The 21,723-nt window shown below is 35.9% G+C and overlaps 1 protein-coding gene across 1 annotated transcript in view; it reads left to right on the top strand.

The window, feature by feature from the left end:
- The window catches only part of LOC131154277 (serine/threonine-protein kinase STY8-like), a 79,564-nt gene that overhangs the window by 49,887 nt on the left and 7,954 nt on the right, over positions 1 to 21,723 (top strand). Inside the window, exon 7 of the mRNA XM_058106951.1 lies at positions 3,781 to 3,831. Coding sequence (XP_057962934.1) covers positions 3,781 to 3,831 — 51 coding nt within the window. The remainder of the gene's footprint in view (positions 1 to 3,780; positions 3,832 to 21,723) is intronic.

Here is a 21,723-nt window from a genome sequence, read left to right as displayed (position 1 = left end):
ATTACTCATTTTTTAAATCCTCACAAGAGATGTATTAATTAACAATTTGAAAATAATAACTTCTTAGGAAAATATTTTATTTTGATAATATTAGTAATTTGATATTTATGTTCTATATTTTTCAACTTCAACCTTATTTCTTTTTTAGTTATTTTATATTTTTATTATTTGTATGTCTTATGTGTCTAATAAATTAATGGATTGTAATGTATTTGGTTTTATTAATTAATTTAGCACACATAATAATTTATCACACATAAGTAGTATAAATATGCACGCACACATAATTGTTTCTTCAATGGTGGTTTAAAACAAATGTAAACTTCTTGCCCTTACCAAACAACTTAATGAGTTGAACTAAAGGGTCCAAAATACACGAATACTCGTTCTAAGAAGGGTTAAAAGGTTAAAACATGCAAATGCACTAATATGCACAAGGTTGTGCTTGCTTGAAAAAAAATTACGGCCGTTACACCCGCTTCTTGTTATGTAACATCTGCTGCTCCCACTTCCTGTTACACACGTTACTTTTACGTTACATCACCCGCTACCGCGATTTAGAACCATGCCTGTGGTAGTTGCTAGCAAGATTGAGAGAATTATGGAGATATCTTGTGATTAGGGATAGGGGGCTTTGTTGACCATTTGGTGAGATTGGAGGTGGTTTGTAGGTCTAAATGGGAGGGGGGTTTGGGTCTTCAAAAATTTGTCTAAAAATATGGCTCTCTTTGCCAAATGGTTTTGGCGGTTCCCACTAGAGGATTCTTCCTAGTGGCATAGAGTTGTGAAAGGCAAGTTTGGACTTAATGAGAATGGGTGGGTACTAATTTGGGTTCTAGATGTTCTTTGGAAAGTTATTTTTCATATTAATCCTTCTTTATTTCCTATACTAAATTTTTGCTGGGCAGGGGTATAAATCCATTTTCAAAAAGACCTTTGGTTGGGGAATGTTATTTTGTTCACATCCTTTCCTCACCTCTTTCGTCTGAGCTCAAGACATAATGACTCCATTTCTTCTTTTATTGTAGACCCGGGTAGTCCTTTATCTTGGGATTTTTACTTTTGGAGATCCTTGATTGATAGGGGAGGCGGAAGAATTATCCTCTTTGTTATTCTTGTTGAATGATTGTTAGGTCTCTTCGGAAGTTGATAGTTGGTCTTGGCCTTTGGATTTCCTCAGGGTTTTATTCTTGCAAATCTTTTTGTGAGTTCTTGACTAGTACTGATTTTTCCTTTCTGCTCTACAAAAATCATTTGGAAGGGCCAAGTCCCCCGCTAAAATCAAAGCCTTTTTCTCTGGTTGTTTGTGTTTAATAGGATCAACACTAATAACTTGTTGCAAATTAGGAGGCCTTTGAAGGCTCAATCTCTAGATGTCTGTGCTTCGCTTTAACTGCTCAGGATCTGTTCCGCACCCTTTCATACATTGTGATTTTTCTTGGAGGGCATGGAACAAGTTATTCAATTATTTTGGAGAATGTTGGCTTTTTCCAGAGACAGTGGAGGAGTTTTTGGCAATTTTTTTTGTCAGTTTTGGTAGGAAAAAGGAAGGAATAGTATCATGAAAATGTGCTTTATTTCGCAGTATTTTGGGGTAGGTGGGAGGAACATGACACTCATATTTTTTCAGGGAAGAAGTTATTGTTTCTGTTGGTGTGGTAGAATATTCATTATTGCTTTTCTTTGTGTGTGGGTAATGGGAACTTCAAGGGGGTGTGCTCTTCAGATATTCAGCATGATTGGCATTCTTTTTTAACTTGTTAGGGTGTGCTGATTTTTCTGGACTGTTCTTGTGCCTTTTGTTTTTTCCTTTTTGTTTTGTTTGGGGTATGTGAGAGTTTGTTAAGGAGACATGTTTCTCCTGATTGTACATTCTTAATCTATCAATGAATTTCTTTTGCTATAAAAATATATAATTTTGGATATGTAGTTTCTTAGCTCCCAATGTTTTGATGCGTATAGCATAGCTGGTCTTATAGCCATGCCATAAAACCATTGTTTAATTTTAAGGGTATTCTACTATCACATAACATGCTCAAAGAACTTCTCTATTTTACCCAAGTTGCTTTTAACTCCATGTATTACATTTTCTTTGATTTCTTCTTCAGCTTGCATAATATATTCAAGGTATTGAAATCTACTAATGTTACTAATTTCTTGACCATGAAGTTTAGTCTTTTCTCTAGTATTCCTCCTACTTTGATTGAGATTACGTTTCATACATTTTGTCTTATTTCAACTTATGCTAAAACCTCTAGATTCTAAAGCTTCTTTTTTCATAATTCTAACTTAAATTGTACTCCATCCCTAGTTTCATCAATCAAGACAATATCATCGGCAAACAATATACACCATGGAACCTCATTTCGGATACTCCTAATAAATTCATCCGTCGCTAATGCAAAAAGATAAGGGCTCAAAGCAGATCCCAGCTAGCGTGATTGGAAATTCCTTAGACTCTCCGCTTATAGTCCTAACACTAGTCATTACTCTACCGTACACATCCTTAATGACATTAGTATATGTACTGCATGCTCCCTGTTTTTTTTCCTAGAAACCACCGCAGAACTTCCCAACCTACTGCATACTCCCTTTTTCTTTTTTCTAGAATCCACCCAAGAACTTCCTGGGTACCCCAGACCTTTTTTATGGCAATGAAAACCATATGCAAGTCCTCGTACGTTCCCCTAAACTTGTCCATTAATCTTAAAATATATTTAGCTTTTGTCATCGATCTCCTAGGCATAAGAAACCAAATTGATTTTTTGAAACCCATATTTCTAACCTTCCGTGCACTGGTCTGCCCCTTTCTTTTTTTTCGTTTCTAGCCTTAGTATTTGTTCAATTACCTTTTCCCACAGTTCCATTGTATGACAAGTTCCATGATAGTTTTTACAATTTTGAGCCTCTATTTTGAAATTTCTTAATCCAAAATATTATTGTTGAATACATCTGAGATCCTGACAGGAGCTCCAATTCTTACCACCAGGAAAGCATGGTGATTATTGATTAATGCTTGTGAATCCCGATGGGGACTGAAATTGTGTTTTGAATATTCCTCCACTTATTGAGCATTTTAATATATAATAATTGTCTTGTTAATAAGTAGTAGAAGGATGCAGTTTACAAAATGTATTATAACAGCGCATTCAAAAGCATAATAAAGGTGCAGCTTTGTACTATCAATCCCCAAGGTTGTGCTTAAGGGACAGTTTTTCTATTATCAATTGCCAAGGATTGTGCTTTTGAGTTTACATTGCCATCATTTAACTTCATTTGGAGAGCAATTCATGTTCAGCAAAGCGTTTAGCACTTGGTCAATATTTTTCATTTGTGCATCCATTTATTTATTTTAAGATAAAAGAAGAAATTTATTAACGAGGAGAGAGGGAAAAACAAAAAAAAAACGTATGAGAAAGATGATGAGACCCATTCCAAACACAAAAAAATAAGGGGAAAAAAAATGCAACAAAATTTTCCAATGCCCCAGTAAATATCAATTAAGTGCATTCCTATTAAAGCTTCCATTTGTCTTTCAAATTCTATCCATGCAATATGCTTGTCGTGTTCTCCTTTAATATATCTAACACAAACTCATTTTGTTTTATGTTTATAATGTTAAAATTTAAATTCATATCAGTAATTCTAAGACATCTCAGTTTTAGTGCCTTCTATATTGTCTTGCATTTGAAGAGTAAATGTTGGTGCATAATATCTCCCCCCTCCCCAACACTTCATTCAATAATTTATGGTACTTGACATGCCTGTTAAAATTTATAGGAAACTGAGCAGCTTAGAAATGCATTGGAAAAGGAAATCTTAAAGGCTAAGGTAGGGTTTCTCCATGCTACTGATTTGTTATCCTGTCAAGTTTTTGTGAAACAAGAATGATATTTGAAAAGTCTTGTGTTTGTATGGACTCTATGTGGATTATGCTACAAAATGCCCTTGCCATTGCCAAAATGCTGATGAATTTGATCCTTTTACTCGATTGGTAACTTCTGCAGTTAATCTAATGTGCCGTGATTGGTTATATGGATTATTGTCTACATAACGTCCAGGTGACGATGCTTGATGTGCTATGTTTATTGCTAAAAACGAGTTTCAAATAGCGAAGAAATTTAACTGTTACTCAACAGCTGCAACTTCTTGCTTTCTAGTTTCTAGGTTGCTGAAATGGACTGTTGGATTATATGAGTTATACTACTAATCAGTGTTTTAAAAGGCTCAATCGAGGCTTGCCTCAAGGCAAAGCATGCTTAAAACGGCTTGAGGCTCAATCTAAAATATCAAATTCCAAAAAGGCTAACGCACTACATGCAGAGGCTTATGCATTTTTACAAAAAGCATGCTTTTTGCGCTTTTTTAGTTGAGGCTTACGCATTTTGGGTGTGTGATTCTCAAGTTAGAATTGGTTAGAAAATTTTAACTACATGTTTGTATAAAAGAAATGTCTTAATATGAGTTTATTTCTAAAACTCTTGAACGTCAACCTTTCCAAAATGACTGAGAGTTGTCTCTTGCATCATTAAAATAGTTTGAACTTTGTGATGGCATAGCTATCTCGTCATGATTTATGTCATGTGATCCATGTATTCAAGTTAGCAATTTTTGAATGGCCAACAAGTAGTTTGTGAAGTACATCTAATTTTTCTTTTCTACATTACATTTGTGATTTTCTTAATTTTTACTTTATTTTAAATATATATAATTTATTTAACGAATTTTTATCTTAAAAAATAAATTCTCTTATGGCGCCTTTTGAGGGTTAAAACGCCTCGCCTTACACTTTCGCCTTTTAAAACATTGCTACTAATCTTTTTTAATGGGAAAAGAAGAAATACAATCTTTGGAGAGCAGGAAATCCTCCCAGAGGAAAAAAAGAAAAAAGGCAAAAGGCAATTACTACTAAATTGCAGCTCTGTGATTTTGATATCAGACAAAGAATTCCCCCAATAAATCCCTAAAGCATGTGCTGAAAAAGAAGCAAGGAAAACATTTCTATGTCTCTATCCTATAACAAATGGGAAGATGTTGATTTCTCATAAAAATCCATGCATTTTACTCACACCACTGTGTCCAGCGAACAGCAAACACTGCACAGTTCCACAAAATCCTCCCTTTTGTTTCTCGCGAAACCCCAAAACTGCATCATCATAAAATCATGAATAAGTTGTGATGTGTCCTAATGTGTTACCAAAATCAGAGAAGACATCAGCTCAAGGCTAGCAAGCTACCTGACAATGAAGAAAAGCCTCTGCATTAGTCTCATTAAACTCTAAACACATAATGCACATATCTGGACTCTCGGTGAATGCCCTAACCTTAAGAGGGTCCTCGTCTGTCCAAATTACTTTTTCAAAGGAAAGTAACACAGCATACATGTTTCAACAAATGAAGAAAATATTATTTAGGAAAAATATTGGACATTAAATTCTTTGTTAAAAAATGTGGAATCTTAGTGACATGTCGACAACCATATCAAAACTGCCTTGAGTACAATTGACTTATGGTTGTTAAATATTTATTTTCCTTTTAATTTCTTTGATGATAAATTTACCACCTTCTATTAGTTATCCAAAATATTTTCCCTTTTTTTCTTGGAATTTAAGTTATTGCTTCAACAATCAAGATAGGCTTGGCCTCAAAGGTGTGAAGACAATAAAAGGGATTTTGTATTGATTGCGTGAATTAGCTACGTTACTGAAATGTTTTGGTTTGGCCCATAGTCAACTGGGTCACTGTCCACACCCTGGAACCGTGATCTGAATCGGGCGAGGACGTAGGCTGGATATAAGCCGAACCTCGTAAAAATCTCCGTCTCACTCTCTCTTTCCCTATTCTTTATTTTCAGTACATATTTAAATTGCGTAGATGATTTAAATTGAAAATCAAATATACGACGCATATTTGGAAATCAAGTAAACTTAAAGATTAATTTGATTTGGGTTGTGGAAACTGAAAGGGAGTACGTTGGTGAAACCATATCTTGCGGAAACCATATGGGAGTACGTTTCTTGGTTAAACACTCAAAGATAAATTAACTGAAAGTTTATTTGAGTCTTGAATATTTAGAAAGAGTGATTGAATGTTGTATTAAACATCATATTAAGCAAATCCATATATACAGGGCTTGATTAAAATTTATATCTAGGGCTGACTACAAAAGCTTTATTGTGTTTGTGAAAGGATTGTTGAATATTAAATTACATTCTTCACAAGGTTTTCAAATTCATAATCACGGGGCTTATATAAACAAACAAACAATCTCAAGATCTTATATTACCAAAGTGCTGAATACCTTATATCTTGGTTTGGTTGTTTGATGTTTAACTTGTACTTGGCAAATAAATTGATTGTTTGTTTGAAGATTGTGTTTAATTGATTGGTTGTTTAATTGTGTTATTGATTGGATAAAAGAACTAAGTTCTTGTGTGATTGGTGAAATTAAACAAACAAGTTAAAGAATTGGTTAAGTGTTTAAAGAAATTAAGCATTCTTAAAAGAAGTTAAAACAAATTTTTAAAAGCCAAGTCACCCCCCCTCTTGAGAAGCTATTCCTAATTTTACACACTTATGAAGTTAGGGATTCACAACAAGAAGACAACTGGATACTGCTTAATCCTGTGCAATTGATAGCAATAACTAACCCAGTTCCTAGTAATTACTTCAAATTGAAGCACTAAAATGGAAATTGGAATATATATTGTCGGATTTTTAGGGAATAAATTAGGAAATTCTATTTTTTAAAATCTGAAATTACTATTTCAGTCTCTAGTAGTTTCAGTTTCCTGTTTTCTAGCCTAGAGATCTGCTGATTTGATTTGCTGATTTTGTGGTGATTTGATTTACTGATTTTGTGGCCTTCCTAATTTGGTGGCCTTCCTCTACTATTTATCTTCTAATCATGTCTCTTGAAATTCAATAAGAATGGTTATTCTTCTTCTAAAAAATCTTTCATGGTATCAGAGCCTCGTGCTCTTTTCTTCTAATGATGTCGTATAAGTCGGTGATGACTGGCCCCAAAGAAATCCTACCGGCTCTTCCGGTACTTTTGAAACCATTCCACCCAATCCCACTATTCCTCCCATGTCTGTATCTACTGATTACTATTCCCAAAATTCAGCCCTTTATCTCACGGTTACAAACTCAACGGGCGTAAGAAACCATGGTGTGAGCATTGCAAAAAACCGTGGCATACAAAGGAGATGTGTTGGAAGCTTCATGGTAAACCAGCAAATTGGAAGCCAAAATCCAAACGTGGCAATCATGCCTACCAAGCCACTGCTGAAGAGACTTAGGAGCCTTCTACCAACTCAGATGCAGTCCCTTTTACCAAGGAGCAATTAGAGCACCTGTACAAATTGTTTCAATCTCCAAAACTGTCCTTAACTCCATCTTGTTCTTTGGTACAGAAGGGTAACTCTCTTGCTACTGCGTTTTTAGGTGTTATTCCTAATTCAGCTCATTCTTGGATAAATGATTCTGGCGCAACTGATCATATGACCGGTTGCTCCAAATTGTTCTCATCCTCCGTGTGCAGGCAATAAAAAGGTCAAAATTGCAGATGGTTCACTCTCGTTAATTGCCGGGATAGGAACTAGCAAACTCACTTCATTGTTAACTCTCCATGATGTGCTCCCCGTTCCAAATTTGTCTTGTAATTTGTTGTCCATCAGTAAAATTACCTCTAATCATCAGTGTCAAACTAATCTACTCTTCTTATTATGAGTTTTAGGAATTGACCACAGGGAGGATGATTGGTAGTGCTAAGGAAAAAGATGGACTCTATTATTTTAATGATGGACCTAACTCGAGTAGACGATGTCACAGTACTTGCTTAAATTCTGTTCTGTATTCAAAGATAATGATATCACATTATGGAATTATAGGTTAGGCCATCCTAGTTTTCAATATTTAAAATACTTGTTTCCGAATTTATTTCTGAATAAAAGTCCCATCTTCAATGTGAAGTTTTTCAGTTTGCTAAACATCATCGTGCATCCTTTTCCACCCAACCCTACAAACCAACTACACCATTTACAGTGATTCATAGTGATATATGCGGCCCATGTAGAACATCTACGTATTTTGGCAAAAAATGATTTGTGACCTTTATTGATGATCACACGAGATTAAGTTGGGTTTATTTGATAAAGGAAAAATCTGAAGTTGAAACAATTTTCAAAAATTTTTACACCATGGTACAAACACAATTTCAAAAAAATATTCAAATATTGAGGGCGATAATGGTTAAGAATATTTCAAAAGCATTTTGGGCCAATTTTTTCTTGAAAAAGGAATTGTTCATCAAAGCTCGTGTCAACACTCCACAACAAAATGGTATTGGCTGAAAGTAAAAATAAACACTTATTTGAAGTAGCTCAGGCATTGCTTTCTACCAATCAGGTACCTAAATATCTTCGCGGTGAAGCCGTTCTTATTGCTACATATCTCATAAATAGAACGCCTAAAAAGGTTTTAAGCTTTGAAACACCTTTTGATGTTTTTCATAAGTTTTATCCAACAAATCGGTTGTCTTCTTATTTATCACTAAAGATATTTGGTTGTACCACTTTTGTTCATATTCATAGTCATAATCGAGGAAAACTTGAACCCCAAGCCACAAAATGTGTGTTTGTTGGTTATGCTCCCACTCAAAAAGGGTATAAATGTTTCGAACCCATTTCCAAAAAAAAATGTTCATTACCATGGATGTTACATTCTTTGAATTACATCCCTATTTTACGCCTCATCTTCAGGGGGGAACCAAAACAAAGATTCAGCTATGTTTCATGCTTTTTTCCAAACTGAAGAGTCGCAAAATGATCCTTCTCCAACTTTTATTATTCAACCTGAAAACCCAAGCTTTATTATACTAGGAGAAAGTAAGTTGAGTTTTTTAGATACTGAAAAGGCAGGTCTTCCTACAGTGCCATCTGATGATGTTCATGATCCTATAATGACTAACAAAGGAGAAAAAAAAAAAAACCACAGCGTTGGTACCATTTGACATTGTCTACTCGTGACAGAGGACAACTCAAAAGAAAGGGTCTTCCAATCCTTTACACTGTCCAAAATCCATAAATCCTCCAAGTAATGTCCTCACTGAGCCTTTACCTCATGTTCAGTCCATTCCATCTTCGAGTTTTGAGTCCTCTAGTTCAGAACCCAAGTCTGGTTCCAATCTTGAGTTCGATGATTCTGAACTTCCCACTATTGTCCGGAAGGGTGTGAGGTCTTGCACCCAACATCCATTTTCCAATTATGTGTCATATGAAAATCTCTCACCTGTTTTTCGTGCTTTTGCCTCACAATTGTCTTGTATGGAGATTCCTAATACAGTGCAGGATGCTCCGAAAGTTCCGGAGTGAAAGGAGGCTGTCTTCAAGGAGATGGAAGCTCTTGAAAAAAATGGCACGTGGGAGTTAGTTGATCTACTAAGAGGAAAGACAAATGTAGGGTGCAGACGGGTGTTTACAGTCAACTATAAATCTGATGGTTCTCTAGAACAGTATAAAGCTCGATTGGTCGCCAAGGGATTCACTCAAACCAATGCCATTGATTACTTGGATACATTCGCCCCAGTCGCAAAACTAAACTTTTTAAGAGTTTTTTTGTCACTTGCAGCTAATCGTGACTGGCCTCTGCAACAATTGGACATAAAAAATGTATTTCTTAATGGAGACTTGGAGTAAGAAGAGTACATGGATGCACCTCCAGGATTTGATCAAAAGTTTGGCACAAAGGTGTGTAAATTGAAGAAGTCTGTATATGGGTTAAAACAGTCACCAAGAGCCTGGTTTGAGAAATTCACTCAATTTGTTGAAAGTCAGGGGTATACTCAAGGGCAAGGTGATTGATGTGTTCCTCAAATATACTATTTTAGGCCCCCATTTACCTTTGTTTATCCTCATTTATGTTGTAGGTAATCCTTTGTTATCATTGTTCAGAGTTACGCAAGGTTTATTTGTGTTTTCAAGAAAAACAGGTTAAAACCAAAGAGTTAAGGGATACGAGAAGTCAATGGAGAATTTGGAACAATTCAAGCTCAAACCAGATGTTCAACCAACTCCCGAGAACCTCGAAGCATCAAAAGAGAAGAAAACTTTGTTTGACCATGTGGTGAGACTAGCAACACAAGGGGCGACTAAGTCATCCATTGCAACTCCAAAGTTCAGACTGAGATCGAATTGCTGCAAGGGTCGACCAATTGTTCGACCATGTGACCCTCAAAGGCGACTAGGGCGAGCTGCTGAAGCTTACTAAGCCAAGAAATACCGAGAGCATCGACCAAGTGGTCGACCAAGAGACCTTGAGGGGCGACTATGTTGAGTTCTTGAGATTTCCTGAAGATCAAGATCTTGCAAACCTCGACCATCAACTCGACTAGCAAGACCCAATTGTGCGACTGAGTTGAAGAATATTGCAATTCAAATTCCTACTTTCCCGGGAGCTTCGACTAGGGCGCGATCAAGGGAAGCATGGGTGAGACTTGGTTGACAGCGACAATCTGCCGCGTGAGATTTCCAGCAAACTTTCCAATTTTGAATTTTAAACTTTGTAAACCCTGTGGGATATAAAGAGTAACTTCGAAGATGTGCTATGGGTTCCTCTTTGGCCGATTTTAGGTTAGTGACAAACTTAGAACACCAAGAGAGTCAACTTGTAGATTAGCCATCATTCACTTGTAGGGGCAGTCGTTTGTGAGAGACGACTCGAATACGAAGGGCTTGATGTTTACATGCTTTGTTAGATTAGGTGATCATCCATTGTTAGGACAGGCATTAGTGACAGATGACTCGAATACAAAGGATCGATTTTTACGTGCTTTCAATTTACTGCTTTATCTTCCCTGCTTTCATTTATCAGCTTTCATTTACCGCTTGATTGTGATTGTGTCCTAAGAGATAGGATAGCACTTCTACAGCTTTAGTCAGGCACGCGTAGTAGGCTACGGTCTCCCATAGAGGTTCTCGTGATCGTTGTGATAGAGGATACTCCAGTTCCCGACCGTGCTCCATACGATTGGTGCACCCTTGCTACCCTATACCATCGAATGGCTCCTTGGACCATTTAGTCGATTCTCGGTTAGCTTAATACGGTAAACTGACCGGACTTAGATTATGCACACGACATCCTAGGTCAGATTCATGATTGAGCACTGCTTTGTAGGAGTACGGTTAACTCAGATTTTACATGCTTTCATTACGACTATTAGAAAAATCCCACCTTTACACTTCTTTTTATACAAAGCTTTAATAAACTAATTTAGAAGTGGTTGATAACTCACTCTAATCACCGTGGATCGATACCTGACTTCCCCACTTTCTACTGAACTAGGGAACAGTTAGGTTTTATAAATATTATTTTTGGTAGTTAAGGACCCAAGTCCTGGCGAGCCTACCAGTGATCTACGATGTTTATAAGACATTCACATGATGGGAAGATAGCGATACTGATTGTGTATGTAGACGATATAATTCTCACTGAAGATGACATACTTGAGATGAACCGATTGAAGACTTCCCTCTCATCAACATTTGAGATCAAAGACTTAGGATCTCTGAGGTATTTCCTTGGAATAGAGGTTGCTCGATCGAAGAAAGGGATTGTTTATGTCCTTGACCTCCTTAAAGAGACTAGGATGAGCGGTTGTAGGCTAGCAGACACTCCAATAGATCCCAATCAGAAACTTGGAGATGATAAGGAAGGTGATCCAATGAATACAACTCAGTATCAAAAGTTGGTGGGAAAGTTAATTTACTTATCACATACATGACTCGATATCGCATTTGCTGTGAGTTTGGTAAGCCAATTTATGCATTCACCCTACAAGAAACATCTTGAAACGGTATATTAGATTCTCAGATACGTGAAAAGTACATCAAGCAAGGGTTTACTCTTCTAGAAGACCACACAATAGAACATAACGGCATACACTGATGTAGATTGGGCAGGCTCAATTATTGACAGGAGATCCATGTCAAGATACTCTCATAGTAATCAGAGGCGCAAGGCGAGCCGAGGCGCAAAGGATATTTGAAGCTGAGGCACGAGGCGAAGGCGCATGCCTCACAAAGGTGAGGCACACAACTATTAAAATGTTGAAAAATGCCTATTTGGGGTAATTGATATATGAACATATGAATATCTAGTAATATTAGAATTTAAAATGTCAAAACATTCAATAGCAAAATTGGAAATTTAATGAAATTTCCAAGGCCAAAAGCATCAACAAATCAACATAGTTCAACATCAAAATAAAGGAGCACAATAAAAGATTTCAAAGTCTAAAATCTAAATATCCTCCTCAATCATCACTTATCACTCATCATCAACTAAGTCTACCAAGATATCATCATCTTCCTCTTCATCATCAGAATTGTTTTCTCCAACATATTTTTCCTCTTCTGTCTCCTTTGCACTATCCACTTGGATTTCATCCTCATCTACAAGTTCCAACATTGTGGCTCGGCCACTAGCACTGACTACACCACTAGATGAAGCTCTTCCTCTAGACAATGATGACATATTTGCACTTATTCTTGATCTAGTGTGATGCGGGGGTGTTATTTAGTCCAACAGCTCTAGCAACAGAATCCCAAGTCAAAATATCTTCAAACACAAGTTCATCATCCTCATCGGAATCGCCATTCATCCTACCAATCAACCACTCATTACTATCATCAATGTCCTTTAGGAGGATGGAATCAATGGTGTCACGCTTGTCATATTGACGCCTCAGAGTTCATTATTTTCACAAATACCAAATCATTGAAGCATTACTGGGATAGCCGATTTCTCCTTTTACTATGAAATTGCAAAAGGTTTGAAGTAATATGGTAAATAATGATTCTAAAAAGCAGTAGACTAGTAGTTCATGTTCTTTAATAATTAATCCACGATATACTAATGATTAAATGTTGGAATATGCTCTAATTTCTTTCGCAGCCAGTAGCACTACACGCGAGACTAAGAATTTCATAGCAAACTTTTGCAAGTTCGTAGTCGATGATCCAAATGACATCCACCATTGCGCTGTTATAAAATAAAATTTCAATGAATACCTACTAGGTAAATAGCAAAAAAAATTTTAAAAAGAAAGAGGTAGTAAAAATGCCACTTTACCCGATGCTTGTATTTTCCTTTGTTTCATTGCCGAATTAATTCCAAAGACGCCCCTAGAGCTATTATATTTTGCCAACTCATGTACAACTTTATCTTGCATTTCAAGGGTTGGCAGTAACCTTGCAATACATTTGTACAAACCCGCCATAATTTCATCATCTTGCAAAAATGTTGGGGTTTGTATAGAAAAATTTCAGGTTCAAGTAGAGTGCAGCTACATGCAACGATCGATGGAGTTGGCATCCCCACCTCGTATCAATAATTTCAAATACCTCCTTGAATTTATCCTCTCTCTCACCGAAAGCATTAGCTATGGCTTCCTTAGCCATATCCATTGTTTCATAAATGTATCCCATTGTAGGTTTCTTTTCCCCATCAACCAAATGGAGTACACAGACAAGTGGGCCTGTCAACTTAAGAGCATAGACAATGGTACTCCAAAAGGTAAGCATTAAAACAATACTAGCAGCTCTTTTTCCAACTGGCTCCTTTACCCATTTAGTAGTATTCCAATCTTCAGAAGTAAACATCTTCTTCAAGTTGTTCTTTTGAAGGTAGATTGACGAAGGGTCATGAAGGAAGTTGCAAATCTTGTAACTACAGGGCTTAGTAAGTCCTTTCCTCCAGTGAACTGTCTCATCAAGTTCACCACACCAACACGGTTATAAATTTATTCATTCAAAAACATTGCCCTTTTCAAAAGTTGTATTAATTGAAGGCATCTTTCCAATGTCCTCCAATGTTAAATCGAGGCAATGGGCAGCACACGGTGTCCACTATAAATGCGTCCTCTTTGCTTCCAACAATCTCCCTACTGCAACATTATTTGAAACATTATCAGTTACTACTTGAATCACATTTGATTCTCCAATTTCCTCTACCATCTCATCAAGTAATTTGTACATTCTATTTGCATTCTTGACAAGATTAGAAGCATCAATAGACTTGATAAACACTGATCCCCTTGGAGAGCTCACTGAAAAATTTATTATGTTCTTGTTAGCAACCGAATCTCTCCGACCATCGGACATAATCGAGCAGCCATATTTTGCCCATTCCTCCTTATGGACCTTCAATAACTCTTTCATTTGACTAAATTCTTGCTTTAGGAAAGGAACTCTCACTTCATGATAGCTAAGTGGCTTTATTCCAGAACCATACTGCCCAATCGATTCAAGTGTCATTGCAAAGTTGCTCAAACGTACAACATTAAATGGTATACCAACATCATACATCCAACTAGCAAAATCTGCCATTACCTTTTTTTTTAATTCTTTCTTGCACGCCTCATTTATTGATGTTTGCTTCATCTTCCCTTTTTTTTTTTTGAACTTGAACTGCTTTCTTCAAATCAGGAGTAAAAAACAAGTCTATAGTCTCCTTCTGTTTTAGTTTCTTCAAGTTGGATTGGTATGAACTTTGACTTCGACTTCTACTTCCATCAGTAAGTACTCTCTTGTCATGAGTGTCAATTTCATGAACTACATCTTCTTCATAATGATCTATGTCATCAAAGTCGGGCAATAACTCATTTTCCTCCTTTTCTATATCTTTTTTCAACATATACTCCTTAATCTCCTCGCGTACATGAGCAGGGCACTTAGAGCATTCTTTTACATTTCTAAATCCTCCGACAATATGTTGTTTTGCTAGAAATAATCTTCCCCTTGTGACTTTGCCACAAAAATTGCAAGCCAAATTATTTCTATTTTTGTTATCATCCCTAGACAATATATTGTTTTGCCAGAAATATTCTTCCCCTTGTGACTTTGCCACAAAAATTGCAAGCCAAATTATTTCTATTTTTGTTATCATCCCTATGTGCATACTTCCATGCAAGATCTTTCTTTGCAGAGGTACAATTTCCACTTAGCTAAATTCAGTTAAAAAAAGTATTATGTATATTGGTTATAAACTTGCATTAAACTACATATTTAATTACATATAATATTACAAGAAGTAGCAGGCAGCAGAAAGAAGCAGCAGAAAGAAGAAGAAGAAAAAGAACTGAAGAAGAAGAAAAAGAAGAAGATGACTTACGAAGGTTCGAAGGCTCGAAGACAAGCTCGCTGCTAGTTCGAAATGTCGAAGACAAACTCATGCTGCTGGTTTGAAGGCTCGCAGACAAACTCGCGAAAGCTCATGCTGCTTCGAAATGTGGAAGACACACTCGCGAAGGGTCATGCTAGCTCAAAATGTTGAAGACGAACTCATGCTGCTGGTTCAAAGGCTCGCAAAGGCCCCTGCTGGTTCGAAGTGTGCAATAGTGCAAGACGAACTCGCAAAGGGTCGTGGGGCTTCGAAGGGTCTAAGAGGGCTAGGGCTTCATTGGTTCGAATCGAATGTGAGCTAGGGCTCTGGCCTCTGGCTATTTCTTTATTTAACAAGCTCAAAAATTTCAAGGTGCACCTCACGTCGCTTGATGCCCCTCTACGCCTCATCGCGCCTTTTCCTCGCCTTGCATGGGATAAGGCGCTGACCTCCTTGCTTCTCTGCGCCTCACACCTCAGACGCACTTTTAACGACTATGGATATTGTACATTTGTACTTATGTCTTGGGAAATATGGTTACATGGCGAAGCAAGAAACAGAATGTGGTTGAAGGAGCAGTGCCGAGGCAGAATATAGGGCTATGGCTAACGGAGTTTGTGAGATGCTATGGCTGAAGAGAATTCTTGAAGAGTTGCGGATGCTAGTGAACATGCCAATGAAGTTGTATTGTGACAACAAAGCTGCCATAAGTATTGCTCAAAATCCAGTACAACATGATCGTACGAAGCATGTAGAGATTGACAGACACTTCATAAAAGAGAAGACTGATAGTGGAGCTGTTTGCATGCCTTTTGTTCCTACTACTCAACAAATTGCCGATATCTTCACCAAAGGACTTTTCAGACCTAGTTTTAAGCCCTTTGTAAGCAAGTTGGGCATGATAGATATCTACGCTCCAACTTGAGAGGGTTGTCGGATTTCTAGGGAATAAATTAGGAAATTCTATTTTTTAAAAATCTGAAATTACTATTTCAGTTTCTAGTAGTTTCAGTTTTCTGTTTTCTAGGCTAGAGATCTGCTGATTTGATTTGCTGATTTTGTGGCCTTCCTAATTTGGTGGCCTTCCTCTACTATTTATCTTGTAATTGTGTCCCTTGAAATTCAATAAGAATGGTTATTCTTCTTCTAAAAAATCTTTCATATATATATATGGGTCTAAGGTGATGACAAGATGTGGGAACCATCAATTAGTAGGAGATGTAACCATTGGCTATAATATCTAGGTCCACTTTCATTGTTAACAATTACCATGCCAAACATTTTCATTTCACAATTGTTTAAAATTTTGGCACTCACTAGATAATCCATTCAGTTACTTTGAGAAATGTGCATAACAAAAGCATTATAAATATTTTTTTTGTTAAGGAATAGATCATAGGGTTTTTTTATCTAAAACAAAAAATTGGCAATACAAATATATCATACAGTAAATTCACACTTATATACACATTGCTGCGTCCTTGTATCAAGATACTCCTGCATGTGTCCAAAATCACTTGCAATAATTGTGGAGGAACATCCATTTAGAAAAGATACAAATTAAAAGATTTTTGGATGCACAACGACGAGAAATCATGTGGATAACTTCCAGTATTGTTCATATAGTCATCCTAGAAAATGCAAAAGCAAACAATGAAGTGCTTAAGCCATCAAAACTCCATATGCACAACATGCTAATGTTACTCCAGCTCAGCATGAAATTTATACATTTTCTGACGACAGCATCTGTGCTGAGACCTAAACATGCATTCTTAATGTCATTAAAAACCAAACTTCTCTAAACATAATATACATTAAATGACCAAATTCAGTGTGAAGAGTAAATTAAGGTACACTTACATTTGCTAGAAAGCCTAAGAGCCTGTGTAGTTGTGGAAAATTGTTTTCATTGTCCATTTTCAGTTTTTCAAAGAACTATAAAAATGCCACCTTATTGTCCAGTTTCCTACATTTGTATAGAAAAGCAAGAAAACAATATTAAACAGAAAAAAAAAAAAAAAAAGTTGCTTTCCTACTTTATTATAGAAATGTTGGATACTAGAAAACAAGTTGGAATTTTTGTAATTTATTGGAAAACAGGAATGGAAAATAAAACCGTTTTTCACAGCCATATTGCCTTTTGTTTGTTTAGCAAGTTCAGCATCATTGTAGAGGTACTTCAGCAAAGCATGCATCATGCTTAAGCTGTGAGCCGAAAACATATATGCAAATAAAAAATACACCTAAATAATATTGACCAATTCTGTTAAGTTGGACTGCTTTACCAATATTTTAATATGTAAAACAGAATGCAAAAACATAGGAGACCCATATAGGAATATAAATTGATTAAACAGAAATTTTAAACAATCAGCGTCTGCAGTCTGCACAGGCAAAAAATTAAATCAACAAAGCCTTCAACTGTGATTTCTGGCTTGGTTCATGACTGCATAAATCCCCAATAAACTCTAAGAGGGTTCAAATCCTCCAATTACTTTTTTGCTGTCATGTATTTTCCCACTGTCCCAAACACATTCGTATTTGCAAATGGCGACCCACTTTTTATATCATATTCAATTTGAAGCAAATAACCTCTCCTTCAGCCCTTTGTCTAATTTTTGCAGAACTAAACCATCTAAGATAACTTTTCTTCCTCTCATCCTTCACTGTTGTCCCTTCTAACTTCAAAACACATTCATCTTTTATTGTCTTCAATTCCTGACCCCATCCACCTCAATATTAATCTTTAAATTTTATACCTAGTTCTCTTATATTGATTTGTGTTACCCTGTCTCTTCCATTTTTAATATATGTGTGTGTGTATAAATATCTATATATATATATATAACTCAAACTATATACTATGTAGTTAAACTTTCACTTGAAACAACTTAAAAACCTTACTTGATAAATACCCTCCTAGTTAATAAAAAATCTATTTAATTGAAGGTTATTAATTGTTCTCTCTTCCTAAAGCATGTATTCATTGCAATAAACTCATATGACAAGGCAAAGTCAAAGATCATATCACTAGACTCATTTTTATCTCCATATCCATGTTCTCCATGTATCTTCTCAAAAAAGGAAAAATTTTAGAAGACAGTCACTAGGGACTAAGATGCTGTCAGAATGTAGGTTATTTAAAAAAAATTAAAAAATGAGACATGAAAAGAGTAAGTCTACTCAGTCAAAGATGGTGATTGGACAATAGGTCATAGTGTAGACGTAAACACTCTTTGAAGTACAATAGCTAGCTCTATTTAAAAAATAGTGATAGACTTTAGGTGAATCTAAAGGAGATTTTAAGCTAGTAAAGAAAGTTAGTGATGAAAAATAAAGATATTCAAAAAGTCAAAAGAAAAAAAGAGTTTGGTATAAAACATGACAAAAATATAGAAACGTGAAAAATTTTGAAGTGTGTAAAGAGGCAAGAAAAGATGCAAATAATGCCCTTAGTGAAGCTAAACATAGATCATATAATAACTTATATACAAGATTACATACAAAAGGAGGTGAAAGAAACATTTAAACTAGCTTGAACTATAGAAAGAAAGAGAAAGGATTTAGGTAATGTTGAGAACAATAGTGTCACGGTTAAAGAAGACGACATAAAATAAAGACATTAAAGAAAGATAGCAAAGTTATTTTAATAAACCATTTCATTAAAACCAATTAGAAGGCTTAAACCTAGAATTGAAAAATGAGGAAAAGGCTAAAAATTTGAGATTTATTCGCACTATTAGAGTTAAAGAAGTTAAGTTTGCATTAAAAAAGATGAAAAATGGAAAAGCTATAGGATTGGATGACATCCAAATTGAAGTTTGGACATACCTAGGTGATATAACGTAATTATAATATTAGCTAATTAATTTAACACAATTGTAGAAACTAAGGAAATATAGGAACAGAGAAAATTCACTTTAACACTTGTATGCAAAATAAAGGAGATATTCAAAATTTTCATAACTAGTGTGGAATAAAACTTATAAGTTATATAATGAAACTGTGGGAAAGGATAATTGAATAAAGATTAAGACTAAGGTTATAAATAAGGTCTCAAAAAATCAATTTGTTTTTATGCCTGAGAGATCAACCACAAAAGCTATGTATCTTTTAAGAAGATTAATGGAAAAGTTTAGGAAAAAGAAGAGGGACTTGCATATGGCTTTTATTGGCTTAGACAAAGCCCACGACAAGTACGTAGGGAAGTTCTAGGATGAGTTTTCTAGGAAAAAAAATATATGGAAGTATGCTATAGGTATATCAATATCATTAATAATACGTATGAAACAGTAATGACTAGCGTGGACCGTGGAAAGTTTATGGAATTTCCTAACACAATAGATGTAATCTTTTTTGAGCCCTTCTCTTTTTGCACCAATTATGATTTAACTTACTAGTAGTATCCAAAATGAGGTTCAATGTTGTTCCTTTTTTTTCAGATGATATTGTCTTGATTGATGAAACTAGGGGTGGAGTAGAATCTAAGTTATTATGGAGAGAAGCTTTAAAATCTAGAGATTTTAGGATAACTAGAAGTATGACAAAACGTATTAAATGTAATTTCAATCATGGTGGGAGGAATATTGAAGAAAATTTTTAACTTGATAGTCAAGAAATTAATAGCACTAATAGATTTCAATAACTTGGATCTATTATGCAAGTTGAAGGAGATATCAAAGAAGATCTAACACATAGAGTTCAAACAAGTTGGATAAAATGGATAAATGCTTGAAGTATGTTGAGTGATCATAGAATACATTTGAAATTAAAAGGAAAGTTGTATAGGATGGCTATAAGACTAGCTATACTATATGGATCACAATGTTGGGAAACTAAGGAACATCATATCCAAAAAGCAAAACTTGTTGAAATGAGAATGTTAAGCTGGATGAGTGGAATAATGTTAAAAGATAAATTAGCTAAAAAGCATATTCACAATAATATAGGCATAGCACTTGTAGAAGATACGATTGCAAGGGGAAACTAAGATGCTTTGGACATCTGCAATGTAATCCAAATAGTACACAAGGAGTGAGCTAGTTCCTATTAGCAATAGTAGAAAGGATAGGAGTAGACTTAAAATAACTCAAAATGAGATAGTAAGGATTTAATAGACCACAAATTGTTGGAGGAAATTGTCTGCAATCTATGTAAATTGGCAGAAAAGGATTCATGTAGCCGACTACTTGTGGAGCTTAAGGCCTGGTTTGTTGTTGATGCTGTACATGCTAAAAATTCCATAATCACACAAAATTTCAAAAATGTTTCTCCGTTCCATTCAACTTTCTCAAATTCGATGGACAATTTCCTCCCGTTACAGCTACTTGGACTAAAATAATGAAAATTTGTCACTTATTAATGTTTCTTTGCCATCAACTTTGTTTGATAAAAGTTGCATTCTATTCCTAGTGTAATAAAAGGATCAAATGGTGACCCTTGATTTAGTCTATTATAGGTTACAAGTACAAATATAAAATATGGAATTCAGCACTCACATTCTATTGGCCAAACCATAGTTACCTGCAGCATGGTGCATTTTGGGTTGTGGTATGGGTTAGAAGAACATGGTACGCTACTTAAGTGGTATGCAGTTCTTGGGGTTGTTAGACCTTTCGGATCACTGTACGCATGTATTTGGTTTGATTAGTCGATGCATTGTGACGGATGTTTCGAGTCATTTACCTAGGATGGAATAATTACCATCTGTACTCAAATAAAATTCTCCCTCTCTATCTTCCCCACCCCCACCCACTGATCAGTTTGAATCCATCCACCATCGCAGCAGCAAAAGCCTTCTTTTCTCTCTCTCCCACAGGCTTGCAGCAGAAGGAAGCTCTCTTCTCTCTCATTGCAAGCTTGGCAGCAGCATGAAGCCCTATTGTTTCTCCCATCGCAAGCTTCGCAGCAGCACAAAGCCTCTCTCTCTCTCTCTCTCTCTCTCTCTCTCTCTCTCTCTCTCATTACAGGCTTTGGCTCTCTCTCCATAGCAGACTTCTCAACAGTGGTGAATACTTATGCATGATTTTTTATATTTGTAAATAATTTCATAAGGTTTTTCATTTGAAACGGTTAACAAATCCGGGTTTCCACTTTTGGGGAATTGGATCCCAACCCTCATTGATCCAAGATGCTATTGACCCACGAACTAGTGCCTGGCAAACCACCAAAGGATTCACTAAACCTGTTCCGTTGACGGGTGGAACAAAACCGATTACAACATTCCTTGGTTAAGGCTAGAGCCTACCTTCTCCAAACGATATTCCCTCGTTCGGTCACTCCTTACATACGCTAGAGTCCGTCTCTCTAAGCAATATTCCCTTGCTTAGCCAACGATCCAAACACATTGGAACGTCAATGAATTACAAGAAACATAAGATAAAATCTGCGTACAAGTATACTCTCTCAAATAGCAAGTTAGTACAATTTCAGCACTATATACTTAAATGTAAAGTATCAATAGGAAATAAAATGAAGTTCAAGTGTAGAATTCACCAATATCCTTCTTAGAAGAGGATTAGCAGTAGGAATTCAAAGGAAGAAGGATCAGCACTTCAGAAT

Source organism: Malania oleifera, chromosome 1 (assembly GCF_029873635.1).
Source record: "Malania oleifera isolate guangnan ecotype guangnan chromosome 1, ASM2987363v1, whole genome shotgun sequence".
NCBI classification, from domain to species: Eukaryota; Viridiplantae; Streptophyta; class Magnoliopsida; order Santalales; family Ximeniaceae; genus Malania; species Malania oleifera.
This window is presented reverse-complemented; position numbering and strand designations above follow the sequence as displayed.